Source organism: Sapajus apella, unplaced genomic scaffold, assembly GCF_009761245.1.
Source record: "Sapajus apella isolate SASKATOON/1434 unplaced genomic scaffold, GSC_monkey_1.0 scaffold23, whole genome shotgun sequence".
Taxonomy (NCBI): domain Eukaryota; kingdom Metazoa; phylum Chordata; class Mammalia; order Primates; family Cebidae; genus Sapajus; species Sapajus apella.
In genome coordinates this window covers 30,569,900-30,586,035 of record NW_022436963.1, presented here as the reverse complement: position 1 = coordinate 30,586,035, position 16,136 = coordinate 30,569,900, and the positions used below count along the sequence as shown (strand labels likewise).

General features: G+C 39.4%; 1 protein-coding gene across 2 annotated transcripts in view; it reads left to right on the top strand.

Annotated features, from left to right (window-relative positions):
• SUMF1 (sulfatase modifying factor 1) overlaps nucleotides 1-13,576 on the top strand; it is a 104,199-nt gene extending 90,623 nt beyond the window's left edge. The window contains exons 8-10 of one of the 2 annotated variants that reach the window (XM_032290529.1): nucleotides 1,780-1,839; nucleotides 10,018-10,111; nucleotides 12,489-13,576. In XM_032290529.1, coding sequence (XP_032146420.1) covers nucleotides 1,780-1,839; nucleotides 10,018-10,111; nucleotides 12,489-12,538 — 204 coding nt within the window. In that variant the 3' untranslated portion in view covers nucleotides 12,539-13,576. The remainder of the gene's footprint in view (nucleotides 1-1,779; nucleotides 1,840-10,017; nucleotides 10,112-12,488) is intronic. The other variant, XM_032290531.1, reaches the window with a different exon arrangement.
• The last annotated feature ends 2,560 nt before the right edge of the window (nucleotides 13,577-16,136 follow it).

Genomic DNA, 16,136 nt, shown 5'->3' with positions numbered 1-16,136 from the left:
GGCTAGGCTAAGCTGTGATGTTGGGTAGGTTAGGTGTTTTAAATGTTCGACTTACAATGGATTCATCAGGACAAGACCTAATCCCATGCTAAGGAGCATCTGTACCTGGAAATGCTTAGAAGATAATGTGCACTTCTGCCCACATGGTTTACATTTGCAAGAAAGTACATTAGCCGTGCTTGGAGAAAATGTGGTTCTTTTAATTTCTGCCACTTAAGTAAGGGCCCTTGAAATAGGTGGTTCACAGGAAAAGGAAAAAGTAAGATAGGAGCAGCGTGGTCCCAGCTTCTCACATTTTCGATAAGCAAATAGTAGACAGTTGTGTGATTAGTTGTCTTTTTGAACAACAAAAATAAGGGAGATAAATCCCTATGCCCACAGACTCCCCTGTTATGGTTCTGGCTTATTAAAGCCTATTGGCACCTCTCAGATGCTCTGTATAGCTTACCTGATGTTGAGGCTTTTATCTTGGCACGATGCTTTAGGATTTTTGTTTCCTTTAAACTTTTATCTGAAGCACTCCCTAGAAAAAGCTCTTGCCATTATACTGGCTCTGTGTAGATCTTAATTCTCATTACAGTGGCAGTCACTGCTCTTTCCTGCCTTCTTTTCTGCCTGATTTCCTACAGTTCTGGTCTCTAAGTGGGAGCACAGTGGAGTGCCTCCAAGTATGGACTCTAGAGCAAGGCTGCCTGGCTGTGGCAATTACTTTGCCAATTACTTAATCTACCTCCAAGGTTGGGTGGAGAATACCTGAGTTAATATTTGTAAAGTACTCAAACTGTGCCTGGTTCATAGTAAGCACTATGTGTCTTTTTTTTTTTTTTTTTTTTTTAAGATAAACCATGTTCTATATCTTGGTGGTGATAGCAGTTACATGATTATATATGTTTGTCAAAACTCATTGGAACTGTGCACTTAAAAAGATGGGATTTTACTGTATATTATTATATATCAATAAACCACACCTAATTTTTTTAAAAAAGGCTAACAAGCAGACTCTTTCATTCAATCAGCAAAGTGTTTATTAAGTGTTACACAGTGGGATTATAAAAACGTATAATTCTGGCCTGCTGTGGTGGTGCATTCCTGTAATCCCAGCACTTTGGAAGGCTGAGGCGGTAGGGTCACTTGAACCCAGTAGTTCGAGACTAGCCTGGGCAGTATAGTGAGACCCGGCCTTTACAAATAATAATTTTTGAAAGTTACCTTGAGTGTGGTGGTTCATGCCTGTGGGTTACTTGGGAGGCTAAGGAGGGAGGATTGCTTGAGACCAGGTGGTCAAGGCTTTAGTGAGCTATGATTATGCCACTGCAGTCCAGCCTGGGTGACAGAGGGAGTCTCAAAAAATTTTTTTTATTTCCAAAAAAACCCATGTAATTTAAAGAGGCATGCCAGTGTAGATGAATAAACCAATTATAACACAGGATAAATTTGCATATTCACATGACATGGTAAGAGGTGCAACCAAGCTGCTTATTAGTCATCCTGGCAACAAATGCTGTAGAGACTTAGAGGCAGGATTGCTTCCTATCGTCACAAATACTTTACCAAAGAGTGGGAACTTGAGGTGGGCCTTAGAAGATGGGTAGGATTTGGGGAGGTAGGCATTTGGGAGGGTCCATGAATACAGATAGAAAGCCTAGGGGTAGAAATGCATGCGTGTGGAGAGTTTAGGCAAACATGAGAGAGCTAGTTGGATCAAAGCGGGTTCTCTCCAACTGTGTAAGGGGCAGCTTTGCTTTCTGGTCTAATGTAGCCTTTTTTCTTCATCCATAGAAAGGTCCCCCTTCTGGGAAAGACCGGGTGAAGAAAGGTGGATCCTACATGTGCCATAGGGTAAGTCATGTCACTAAACTCTGTTTTGCTATTCTAGTTCTCATAGCAGTTTTATGGATCCACTGTAAATGATAGCCCCAAATGTCCCATTCACTTTTGCAAATGCATACCTAACCCCACTGAAACCAGAAAAAAAGGACAGTCATCTCACGTTTGGTTACATGCATGGAGAAAAGTAACACAGGTGACAGAGGTTGTAAATGACCTATTGTCAATCAAATTTCATTCAGTGAATCTTGCCCCTTTGAGAGACCTTTGTTGTCCCATGAACTACATGGGTGTGGGTGTATCTATCTTTTTCAGCATGTAAATCTGAAAGCACACCCTTAATTTATTCCTGTACATTTCTGGATTTTCTGTTAAGAATCAGGTGAGAGTTACGTATGGAGGACAGATTGTGATACACTCAAATGGAAGCATCCCGTTTTCTGGGTATAAAATGTGCCTCATGTAATAAGCATCATTCTCAGAGGGTGTTTCTTCTCTTTGGGCTATGATTTTCGTTTCTGAGCTGGCTTTCTTGGTCAGTTGCAGTGACTTGATGTTTCATAAATAACCTTTATAAGGAATTTGGAAATAGAATACCATCCCTTCCCTTTTTCTTTGAGTCATATATTTTTAGCATCTCCTGATCTCCAGCTTTCCATCCCTCTGCAGAGATGGCATTTTGCAGATTGTTATTGCTTCCCCTGGTAATTTATTCAGTCCAAGTGGTTAGAGACTTAAAACCACCTATAATGGCTCAAAATTAAGTTACTAATTTGATAATAATGCCATTATCAAATTTTGTCTAAAATAGTGGTTCTCAAACTTTATTGCACACTGGAATCATCTGGGATCTATATACAATACTGATGCCTGGCTTCTGATTCATCCTGATTCTGATTTCATCATTTTTCTTCGGTGTGAACTGGGCATTACTTTTTTTCTTTTCCTTTTTTTTTTTTTTTTTTTTTTTGGAGACAGAATCTTGCTCTGTTGCCAGACTGGAGTGCAGTGGCACGATCTCGGCTAACTGCAACCTCCAACTCCCTGGTTCAAGTGATTGTCCTGCCTCATCCCCCTGAATAGCTGGGATTACAGGCACATGCCACCATACCCAGATACGTTTTGTATTTTTAGTAAGAGACGGGGTTTCACCACGTTGGCCAGGATGGTCTCGAGCTCCTGACCTCGTGATCCATCACTTCGGCCCCCAAAAGTGCTGGGATTACAGGCATGAGCCACTGTGCCTGGCCAACATTACATTTTTTAAAGCCCTCCAGGTGATAAAAACATACAGCCAAGTTTGGAAACCACTAGCCTAAAGCAAATCTCTCTAAATTATATATGTATATATTATATATATATGTGAATTTGTAGGCCTGTATACCTACATTGACAACAAAATGTAGACAAATTTATCTTCATAAAATTTTTTTTTATTGTTTTTTTTTTTTGAGATTGGGTCTTGCTCTTCACCCAGGCTGAGGTGCAGTGGCACAATCACAGCTCACTGCAGCCTTGACCTCCTGGGCTCAAGTGGTCCTCCCATCTCAGCCTCCCAAGTAGGTGGGACTGCAGACATCTGCCATCATCCCTGGCTAATTTTTAAATTTTTTGTAGAGATGGTGTATTGCCATGTTGTGTCGTCTGGTCTTGAACTTTTGGGCTTAGGAAATTCTTCCTGCCTTTTCTTCCCAAAGTGTTGGGATTACAGATATGAGACACTGTGCCCAGCCTAAAATTCTAGTTTCAATTTTAAATTAAAAGCATTGTCCCAGGTCTTCCCAATATACTTACATGTTCACGTACACATCAGAGTCTTTAATCCAAGGTCGTTTCTCTATTTGAAGTTGTTACTATGAATGTACCTGGATCTTCTTGCCAGAAAACCAGACTTCCATGAAAAACAGGTGAATCTCCCTTTGTATGATAGTATCTCAAAATCATAATTGCCACCAGTTTGTCTCTGACATATGGCACTTTGCTAAACTGAGAATCCATTTACTTTCTAAGTAATTGAGGACCAGAAGATTTTTCATCAAGAATAAATGGGGTAACGGAAGCTTATAAAAAATATTTTAAGCAAGTAAAGAACATTAACTGTCCCAGTTCCATGCATATGAGTGTATCTATTTCATGTTTTATAATTTTTAGCTTATTTGTAAGCTACATTTTCATAAGCTTCCCAGTAGATTATTTAAAATATATTTTAACCTCATACATGCTTTTATTAAATACTCTTACGTGGTACTGATTTTTTTTTTTTTTTTTTTTTTTTTGAGATGGAGTTTCGCTCTTGTTACCCAGGCTGGAGTGCAATGGCGCCATCTCGGCTCACCACAACCTCCGCCTCCTGGGTTCAGGCAATTCTCCTGCCTCAGCCTCCTGAGTAGCTGGGATTACAGGCACGCGCCACCATGCCCAGCTAATTTTTTGTATTTTTAGTAGAGACGGGGTTTCACCATATTGACCAGGATGGTCTCGATCTCTTGACCTCGTGATCCACCCACCTCGGCCTCCCAACGTGCTGGGATTACAGGCGTGAGCCACCACGCCCGGCGGTACTGATTTTTGTATGTTCATCTTGTATCTTGCAACCTTGCAAAACTCATTTATTAGTTTTAGTAATGTTTTTGTAGATGGTATCATATTTTCAATATAGGCAATCATGTGATCTGTGAATATCAACAGTTCTTTTTTAATCTGGATGCCTTTTATAACTTTTTCTTGCTGTATGGCATTGGCTAAAACCTTCTGCATAGTGTTGAATAGGAGTGATAAGAGTAGACATTCATACCTCATTCTTGATCTTAGGGAATAAACATTTAATTTTTCAAAATCAGGTATATATTAGCCATAGTTTTTAGATGCATACCCTTTACCAGCTTGAGAAAGTTTTTTTTTCCATTGCTAATTTTTTTATTTTTAATCAGCAATGGATGTAAATTTTGCTGGGTGCTTTCTGCATCTATTGAGATGATAATATGATTTTCTTTTTCTGTCTGTTCATATGGTGAATTACATTGATTTTCAAATATTAGGCTATCCTTGCATTCCTGGAATACATTCCACTTAGTCATGATATATTATCTTTTTTATATATTTTGGATTTGATCTGCAAAAATTATGAGTATTTTTGCATCTAGTTCATTCTGTTGTTTTCTTGTAATGTCTTTGTCTGATTTTGGTTTCAGGGTATTACTGTCTTCATAGATTGAGTTGTTAAATATTAACTTATTTTAAATTTTTTGGAATAATTAATATAGAACTAGCATTATGCTTGAAATGTTTGATGGGATTCCTTGGTGAATGCATTCAGGCTGAGAGTTTTAATAATTAATTAATTAATTAATTAATTTAGAGACAGGGTCACATTTCTGGACTCAAGTGATTCTCCTGCCTAAGCCTCCTGAATGGCTGGGACTACAGGTGTGAGCAAGTGTGTCGAATTTTTTTTTTCTTTTACTGTAGGTCTAATTTTTTAAGTAGCTGTAGGACTACCGCTTATCTGCTTCTGCTTGAGTACATTCTGGTAGTTTGTATGTTTTAAGGAATTTGTCCATTTCATTTAAGTTATTGAATTTATTGGCATTATCTCTGCCTTTCATTGGGTGTTTAGATCATTTATGTTTAATGTGGTTTTTGATATGGTTTGGTTGAAATGTGCCATCTTGATTTTTTTTTTCTTTGTCTCATCTGTTCTTTGTTCTCTGTCTTCTTTTTGATTACATACTTCTTAATCACCCCATTTTTTCTCCTTATGCTTATCAACTGTAACTCTTTGTTTTATAATTGTAGTGGTTGATTTAAAGTTTATGTCATGCATTTTTAATCTTTTCTTAGCTTACCTGAAGGATATGTTTTAATTTAGTCAAGTTCCATATGATGTGGATAACATTTCAGAAGAGGAGAATAGCAGAGTGACAAAACAAAGTGAGATCCACAGGATTTTCCATAGAAAAATGACGCTTAACAGAATCTTGATCAAGTGAATTGTATATTGGGTTGGTCTTTTACATCAGTCTGGTTATACCTGTAAGGTCAGGAAAATAGCACAGTGTTGGCTGTGAATTATTTTCAGAGTGCTTAGCCTTTCCAGTAGATTAAGAGTGACAGCTTTTACTAAATTACTGAGATGTGGATTTGGAAATTACATCTGGATTGGAGTTCTATATCTGTTTCTTGCTAGGTATGTGTCATTGGGCAAATTACTTAATCTTTCTAAGCCTCAGTTTTCATATTTGTGACATTCCATAATTGTACCCATTATAAAGTTCTGATGAGGAGTAAATGAACCAACCTATATAAGTTCTTGGTACAGTGCTTAGCTTATGGTAAAGGCTCAGTAAAAGTTAGTTTCTCCTATCAGCATCATCTTTATTATAATTAGATTATTTCCCCCCTTCTGTTTTGAAGAAGGAACCAACTAATAAGCTCCCAACTAGATAGGCAAAAGCAATGTTCATGGCATAGGTGAAAATCAATAAAAGGAAAAAAGTTGGTAAAAATAAAGAATAATGTTGTAATTCATTTTTAAAACATTTTTCTTGCTTAGATGGTAACTTATTTTTGATCATGGGCCAACACCAGTTTGTTTGGCTAAATTATTATTATTTTTTTTCTTGAGATAGAGTCTTGCTCTGTCGCCCAGGATAGAGTACAGTGACGTGATCTTGGCACACTGCAACCTCTGCTTCCCAGATTCACGTACTTCCCATGCCTCAGCTTCCCGAGTAGCTGGGATTACAGGCACGTGCCACCATGCCCAGCTAATTTTTGTATTTTTAGTAGAGATGTGATTTTACCAAGTTGGCCAGGCTGGTCTTGAACACCTAATCTCAGGTGATCCTTCTGCCTCAGCTTCCCAAAGTCCTGAGATTACAGGCATGAGCCACCATGCCTGGCCTGCCTGGCTAAATTCTAATGATCATTCATAACTTTTTAAAAATTTATCCAAAATATAGCTTCAATAAGGAGATGGGGGCACAGAAAGAAAAACTATGAACAACATGTCATCTGGTTAAGAGTGACAATCGGATTGAATTGGCCGGAACCTTGGATCCACCATTTATAAACCATATGACCTTCGGCACACTAAATTTTTCCTTATGTATACGGCACAGAGACTAATACTGCACAGAGACTAGTAATGCCTACCTCATAGGGTTATTGAGAGGATTAAGTGACTTAGTACATGTAAGTTCTTAGAACAGTTCATATCGTAAGTTCTCAAGAAATACTCATTGTTGTTGATGTTGTTAGATTAATCCCTCTTGGTTTTTAGCCCATCCTACAACATTGAGGAAATCCTCACCTTCTCGCCAAGATGAAGAACAAAAAGAGTTGGTCTAGTGTCAGTAGGAAGAGCAATGGATGAGAAATTGAGAACTCAGTTCTGTTGTGCAGTTCTCTATAATGATTTTGTTTAACATGAGCTACAATTATTTTTAAAATGCCCTTTGTCCCTAAAAGTTTTCTTCTCTGTTCCACTTGACTTTGAAGCCCCAAGGCTGGTAATGGATTGTTCCCAAGTTCAGGATCACATTCTCAGCACAGACATGGAGATCAATTTCACACAGTAATTAGCCATCTTGATGAAATAGGACTAAAACAGGTCCTTCCCACTTTCGCTGTTCTTAATTAGGAGAATGACCCATTTTTCAGCCACCTAAAGACCTCACATCCTTAAGAACCACTTTTGATGCTAAAAACAAAGTTGGAAAAAAAAGAAAGAGCAATGAGTACATTTATAATGAGGCCATTTACCTTTTTAATTATGTGCTTTATTAGTTGGGATTTCAAATGAACGACTTATTAATAAATGTTTGCTGAGTGAATGAGTGTCTTTAAATGGAATCATGGTGTGAATTGACTGTTTTCTCAAGTGATGGCTCTGACCTTTCAACACTAACTTTTGTAGTGAGTCTTGCTTTTTAGGGTTTAATTCTTTATCATCTTTTTGGTTAATGGACAGTCTCAGGGATTGCTGTGATCTAATAAAGAACTAAGTTTCGGTGGTGGGGAAGGGAGGGGCACTGATTTTAAACTTTTTTATTATATAAAGATATTTTCATAGCACAAAAATTAGAAAATATATAATAAAGATCAAAATGAAAACAAAATCATTATGCTTCCTAAAGAAAACAATTGATAGGATAGTATTCCAGCAAACTTTTTTGTGTACTTAATTTTTGTCTTTCAAGAATGACATTATTCTCTATGTACCAGCGTCTTCAGATATGGCTCTGGGAATAATCTCTTATATATCCTTGATTTCTTTTCTGCTATCCTGTATTACAGCCATGGAATCTCAACACAGTGCTTTGGGCAGGTCCCAACAGTTCATTTTAGCTGTTATATGCTAGGTTTTGTGGCATATGAACATCATCTTATTTTAAAATGGTTTCTTATGTAATTTAAGACATAAGTGACAGGTAGAAACATGCCATTCAACAAAAACCTAAGTCCTATGCTCTATCACCAGAGAGCTTTCTTAACTTTCCCATTTGTGTAGCAAATGTATATCCACATTCAGATGCTGGCAGGGGCATTACCATCTTCCTGCAGTTGAATACAAGGTTCCAAAGACCTGCTTGGAAGCTGGCTAATACCTTTGTTGTTTTAGTGAGGAACCCAGTTACCCCAAAGAGGTCAGATAAGACAAAGTTAGTTTCTGTGATTAAGAGTGTTACATTTATTATATAGTAGCAGTTATAATGACTTCCACTTGCTTAGTGCTTTCCTTTTATATGTAAAGGCAAAGATGAAGTTTTTTTTGTTTAGTTTTTTGTTTTTTTTTTTTTTTGAGATGGAGTTTCACTCTTGTCACCCAGGCTGGAGTACAGTGATGCAACCTCAGCTCACTGCAACCTCCGCCTTCCTGGTTCAAGCAATTCTCCTGCCTCAGCCTACTGAGTAGCTGGGATTACAAGTACCCACCAGCATGCTAGCTAATTTTTGTATTTTTAGTAGAGACAGGGTTTTGGCATGTTGGCCAGGCTGGTCTTGAACTCCTGTTAGGTGATCCATCTACCTTGGCCTCCCAAAGTGCTGGAATTACAGGTGTGAGCCACGTGCCTGGCTGATCAAGTATTTTAACATGATTCCATTGATAGCTCCATTTTATTGATGAGGGAACAAATTTAAAAAGGCTCTGCCTGAGATTAAATAGCTAATGAGTCTTGGCTTTTGTCCTTTTTGGTAAGTAAATTAGCAAAATATTAGTTGTTACTAGGTTGGTGCAAAAGTAATTGCAGTTTTGCCATTACTTTCCATGGCAAAAACTGTGATTGCTTTTGCACCAATAACCTAATAGTTTTCACGTGTATTAAGTCCACACTCCTGAGAAGGCTGTGTGTGATGTGACGCACCCACATTTCCTGCTTATCATTAATCATCTTGTGCCAGTCATTGTTCTTGCCTGGAATTCTCACGTTCCAGATCTTTGGGCAGCTCAGCTCACTTGTGATCTTCTCAGAGAGGCCTTCCCAGACCATCACCCTATCTAAAGTAGGCTCCTAGTCACTCTCAGTCCTCTTTCCCTCTTTTCCTTCCTTCCAAGGTGACTATTCCTGGAAACCACCTTGAGTATATTGGTTTATTTATTGTCTGACAATTCCCTGTTGAAGTTAGCTCCCTGATAACAGGTATCTTGTTTGTCTTGTTCTGATTGTATCTGTCATACCTAAAATAGCATCCATATTGTAAACTCTCATATATTCGATGAATAATTAAACCATGCTCTGACATGATCAGGCTGTGGCCTTGCTATGCTCTCAACTTGCCTGAATGTTTCCATTTTCATGCCTCTGAAGCCATTGTTTTCTCCACTTCATGTGCCTTCTTTTCTCCTTTCTGAATCCTGTAATCAGTGTTACTCAAAGTGTGGCCCATGGGCCTGTACCATCAGCAGCACCTCGAAGCTTGTTAGAAGTATGTTCTTGGGTCCATACTAGACTTCCAGAATCAGAGTTTCTGGATGTGTGGCCTAGGAACATGGATTTAAACAAGGTATATTGCCGTTCTTATGTATGCCGAGGTGCAAGGACCACTGCCATGATCATGGAAATACCACCCACCTCAATTTCTGCCTTCTAAAAAAGTCTTTCCTAAAACATTGGCATTCTACAAGGGACAGCTCCTTCGCTTGTATTGCTAATTACTTCAGAATTGTTACCTCTCCATGCTGTGTAGCAGCTTGATGTGTCATCTGTTTCTTCAACCAGCCTGAGATCTCCAGCAAGACAGGACCATGATACTACTCAGGTCGCTTCTGTGGGCGTACTCAGTGAGCAGTCAGGAAACACGTGATTGTTTTTGGTCATGCATGTACATTTATGGGACAAGAATGTCATGTCATCGTCTAGCTCCCCCTGAACCTGATGTTTGCTGTAGTGTGGAATTCACTACACATGCTTGGTTGCGTGGGGTCCTGGATTACCGCAGGAACTTGACTCTAGTAATACCAAAGCACCATTGTTTCACAGCCCAATGAGTAGGCTGTACGTGGAATGAGGCTTTTGCCGTGTCTTCCTGTATGGCCACCTCTAGTCATTTGAGAGCTTCCATTGCATGCAGGTCACACATAGTGGTAGATGCCATCAATGTATCAATTATTTCTAGCACATTTTAAATTCATCTTCCTTATATCTACCTGAGAATTGCTAATGTTGTATTCTTCACTGACCACAAGGAAAATGAGAAAATTCGTTGTTATCATTTCACTATCTATAGAAAACAAAGCACCGTGTCTTTCTTTTTGATGGTAGAAGTGCTCCAGAGAATTTCTGTGTCAACTTTAGAGAAACTTTTCATAAAGATAAGAAGCATTTTATTTTTCTGAGAGAAAAGAGAATAATACAGAAAAGAAAAAACCTTTTGCATGCTGACTTATCTTCCCCAGACTCCAAATTAGCACTTCTGCATAGATTCCAAAGTTATTCCACATGTTTTTTTGTGAAACTTCTTTAACCAGCTTGCAGGGACTTGAGCTACACTGGGCCACCTCAGAGTTTATGCTCATGGCACACAGGATGACTGGTTTAGTTTTATTCTCCATTATTTTGGGTCGGAGAATAATCCTAGGGCACAAGAGTTTCATGCGTGGTTATTTTTGGCACGTGGAGGCTTTTGAAGTAATTTGTGGTTAATCACGGAATACCTGCTAGGTAGCCAGGGATATATGCATTCAGGTGTTATGTGTGTGCAAGTGTATGAGTGCATGCAGGGCTTGTGTATTGGGCAGTGAGAAAGAAGACATGAGAAGTGGTATCCTTTCCCTCTGGAAGTGTAGAATCTTGCGAGGAAACAAGCACACCACAGTTAGATCTGAATTGGAATTCTACTTCCTTTAATAACTGTGCAATCTTGGGTAAGTCATTTTCTCTGGGCCGTTAGAATCAAGTGACATAACAGATGAAGATACCTGGCCCCATGTCTGGTATGTACTAGGCGCTCAAGGTCTCTGTTGGTGTGCCTGTGTGTACTTGTGCCTGGCTCTTATTTAACAACGCAGATGTAAACCGCACACAACATTGTATAGCCTTATTAGTTACTACGACTTAAACTCCCACAGCAATGTATTTTTAAAAAGCAGTGTTTTCCCACAGCCTTTCCTACATTTGATGTTTCCAGGCTTTTTTAATTTTTTGCCAATCTTTTAGTATTAAATGATATCATAAATATGATTTAGGTAGTAAATGATATCCTAAATGTTATTTAGTTATTAAATGATATCTTAGTGTTCTTAATATTTTTTCAGTTGCCATCTATCACTTATTACGTGGTTTAATTTCAAAAATCAATATACTTATTGTATAGGAATATTGCGTCGCTTTCCTATAGGAAATATGAAACCCAGGTTGCTTGAGGGATAACTGCTGTGCACGTTGTGGTGCATTCTGACTCTTTCAGTCTTTTTTTTTGGCATATGTAGTTATCTACAGAGTCATACCACATATGCAGCATATATTCTGACTTTTTCATTTAACTTTTTTTTGTTGGAGACAAGGTCTTGCTCTGTCACCCAGGCATTAGCACAGTGGCTCAGTGATGGTGCACTGCAGCCTCAAACACCTGGGCTCAAGAGATCTTCCCACTGTAACCTCTCAAGTAACTGGGATTATAGGTGCACACCACCATGCTCGGCTAATTTTTTGTAGAGATGGGGTCTTGCTGTGTTGCCCAGGCTGGCCTCGAACTCCTGGCCTCAAGCAGTCCTTCCACCTCACCTTCCCAAAGTTTTGGGATTACAGGTGTGAGCCACTGCACCTGGCCTCATTTTATATTTTATCATGAAAACTTCCTGTGTCATTAAATATTATGTAAAATCATGACTGAATGGCTGCTTACTTTTCTATTATATGGATGTGCCTAAACTTAGGCAACCATTGGTTGTTACATTTTCTTTTTTGCTGTTATAATTAATGTTGAACATCTTTGTACCATATCTGTGTTATGTTTCTAAGGTAAAGGACATTGGAAATACGTGGTTAATTCTTGAATGTGCTGCCCTTCTTAAAGCATACATGTTAAGTATCCATACAGGAAGGGGTGTGGGTAAGCACTGTCTACAGCTGGTGCTTTTGTGCAATATGCATCTGACAGTTTAGAGCCCTTGGCCGAGAGTCCCAAGAGCACTTACCTTGCTTTCTCTCTCTGCACAGTCCTACTGTTACAGGTATCGCTGTGCTGCTCGGAGCCAGAACACACCTGATAGCTCCGCTTCGAATCTGGGATTCCGCTGTGCAGCCGACCGCCTGCCCACCATGGACTGACAACCAAGAAGAGCCTTCCCCAATCCAAGAAGGAGTCATGACTGGCCTATACTGGGCTTCCCTCAGAACTTTGAACAATCTCACGCAAAGAATTCCCACCCTGAGGTGGGTTACATACCTGCCCAATGGCCAAAGGAACCGTCTTGTGAGACCAAATCGCTGACCTGGGTCAGTGCATGTGCTTTATTGTGTGGTGCGTCTTTGGACATCATTGCCTTATTTTACTTTTGAGAGCCTTTAAAGAGGAAGGGGAGTGGAGCAGAAGGCTGGCATCCTACCCAGGCTCTGCCACAGGGGTTAGACCCCAGCTTCGACACTCAACCTTCCTGGGCCTCAGGTGCCTGGGGGGATGGACAGCTTGACCTCTGGGGTTCTCTCTAACTCACCAATTCTAAAGGGGATATCAGATTCTATTGTGACTTCATAGTGAGAATTTATGATAGATTATTTTTTAGCTATTTTTTTCCATGTGTGAACCTTGAGTGATACTAATCATGTAAAGTAAGAATTCTCTTATGTATTATTTTGAGAAAAGGGGAGTTGGTGACTCCTTTATATTCATACTGCACTTTGCTTTTCCAAGGAAATCAGTGTCTTTTACATTGTTATGATGAATCCCACATGGGCCAGTGATGGTGTGCTGAAGTTCAGCCATTGAACATACAGGAATGTCTGTGGGGTGACTCTACTGTGCTTTGTCTTTTAATATTAAGTGCCTTTGGTTCAGAGGGCGGTCATAAGCTCTGTTTCCCCCTCTCCCCAAAGCCTTCAGTGAATGTGAAATGTGTGCTAAATGGGGAAACCTGCTTAATTCTAGGTATAGGGGAAAATGAATGAGGACCTTGAATTAGCTATATTCAGGGTATCTGGTATTTTGTAATAAGGAATAGGAAACCTTGTCGGCTATGGGTTATCAGATGCTTTGAATCATGCACTATGTTGAATAAACTTACCTGCTAAATCAGGCTTCACTCTCATCAGCTTCTTTTCTTTCTCTTCTTTGCGTTTTCTTTTAAAGAAATGATTTTGTGATACGTGTGTTTTATTTGCTAGAAAACTTTCATGTTAATTAGCTAGTGCATAACTTTGGTATGTGGGTAATTGGTGGGAATTTTTATTCCAAAAAGCAAGGTTATTCCACCAGGAAGCCTATCATGACCTTGCTGCTTCTTGCCACAGTAGATAATGCCAAGTCAAAGGCACTGCCTCAGTTGATGATCTTGTAAAAACCCAGCGTTTGCCTCACATGCCAGGAAAGCACCTTGTTTTACAACAATGGCTTTCAACCTAAGGTCACTGGTATCAACATCCCATCCTGATTTCTCAGTCCTGAGAATGCTTAAGCCATTTTTTGGTGCCATTTGAAAGAAATATTTAAGTCAAATAATACTCAAAAGTATTTAACCAACACTTGATTGCTACTTTTGTGCATAGCCTCTTAACATGTTAAAACATTTGACTTAAAAAGCAGTTATGTAGGCCAGGCTTAGTGGCTCATGCCTGTAATCCCAGCATTTTGGGAGGCCAAGGCAGGCGGGTTAGTTGAGGTCAGGAGTTCGAGATTAGCCTGGCCAACATGCCAAAACCCTGTCTTGACTGAAAATACAGAAAAATGTAGTCAGGAGTGGTGACACGTGCCTGTAGTCCCAGCTACTTAGGATTGAGCCAGGAGAATCACCTGAACTTGGGAGGCAAATACTGCAGTGAGCCCAGATTGTGCCATTGCATTCCAGCCTGGATAACAGAACAAGACTTCATCTCAAAAAAAAAGAAAAGAAAAGAAAAAGTCATGAAGCTACAATGTTTAGCCACATTTTTGATTCATTTTGTGGATATTAAATATTTTTCTACAAACTTCCACCTATTGATGATTAATCCCAGGCCAAAAAAAAAAAAAAGAACAAACATTTGTAGCAAATAGCTAATGTAGGAAATAAGAGATTTTATTTTTAAAGTCACCCTACTCTAGTACAGTTTGTTTTAACTTGTTACCTCCCACCTGCATATATTTTTTACATTGTTATATTTATAGTGTATATATTTTGAATTCTTCTCTCGTTAATTAATGTTATATTGCATAAATATTTTTGGGTGTTTTGGGTATACTTTTTAGAATTGCATTTTTAGCAGCAGCATAATACTGGAAGGCATGTAAAATTAATTCCTAAATTGGGGATGTGGCTGATACCTTTAATCCCAGCACTTTGGGAAGTTGAGGCAAGAGGATCATTTGAGGCCAGGAACTTGAGGCCAGCCTGGGCAACTGATTTGGTTTGGCTGCGTCCCCACCCAAATTTCCTCTTGAATTCCCCTATACAGTCTCATCCCACAATCCTTATGTGTTGTGTGAGATCCCTGGTGGGAGTAATTGAATCGTGGGGGCCGTAACCCTCGTGCTATTCTAGTGATAGTGAGTAAGTTCTCATGAGCTCTGATAGTTATATAAGAGGCTTTTCCGTTTGCTCAGGACTCTCTCTCCTGCCACCCTGTGAAGAGGTGCCTTCCACCATGATTGTAAGTTTCCTGAGGCCTCCCCAGCCATGTGAAACTGTGTGTCAATTAAACCTCTTTTTTAATAGAGAACCTCTTGGGTATTCATAGCAGTGTGAGAATGCGCTAATACAGCAACATAGCGAGACCCCATCTTTATAAAAAATGAAAAACAAAAATCAGGTGGGTATGGCAGTGTGTGCCTATAGTCCCAGCTACTTGAGAGGCTGAGGGGGAAGGTTCGCTGGTGCCCAGGAGCTCAAGGCTGCAGTGAACTGTGATTGTGCCACTGCACTCCAGCCTGGACAACAGAACAAAACCCTGTCTCTAAAAATAAATAAAATGACATCCTAACAAGCCATTTATTTAAGAACTACATGCCTGGGTTACCAACTAAAGAATACCCCAAACTATGGAAAGCTATAGCCACTACACTTTATAATGTTGCATGGTGACATAAGAGCAGACCAACAAAATGGGAGTATGAAAGGTTCAGGTTGAACGCCATAGATGTAGTCCTGAAAAGCCTCACTGTCTGTAAAACTGCACCCAAAAAATAGAGGCATAAGGGGAAAATGGGGGTAGAGGCAGATTACTCAAAACAAGAAACTTTGCACATTGTGCCGCAACACTAACAAAATCATAACTATCCTAACAAAACCAGTTAGTCAAATCTCCACCGGCATTTGCAGCCAACATTACAGCCAGTTGATCCTTAGCAGCATTAAGCCTTGAGGCAACGTCTTTCTTTTCCAAGATGTAAGACCTTCAGGACATAAGCTTCTAATGGAGACTACTTCCATCAAGAGTAAAAAAATCTGATCTGGGATGTAGATTTCTTCGTCAGTCAACTTTAAGAAGGGCAACGTCTTTGCAGCATCTTTATCTGCACTCTCAGTTTTTCAGAGAGCTTAATATAGGGGAAAGTGTAGCAGTTCTTGAAGCCACTAAATAAACCACTACATGCACGAAAAGAAGGCACTTTCATAGAATTAATTTTTTTTTTCCTGCAGGTCTTGAGATATTGCTAAGGGTTTCACTTAAATT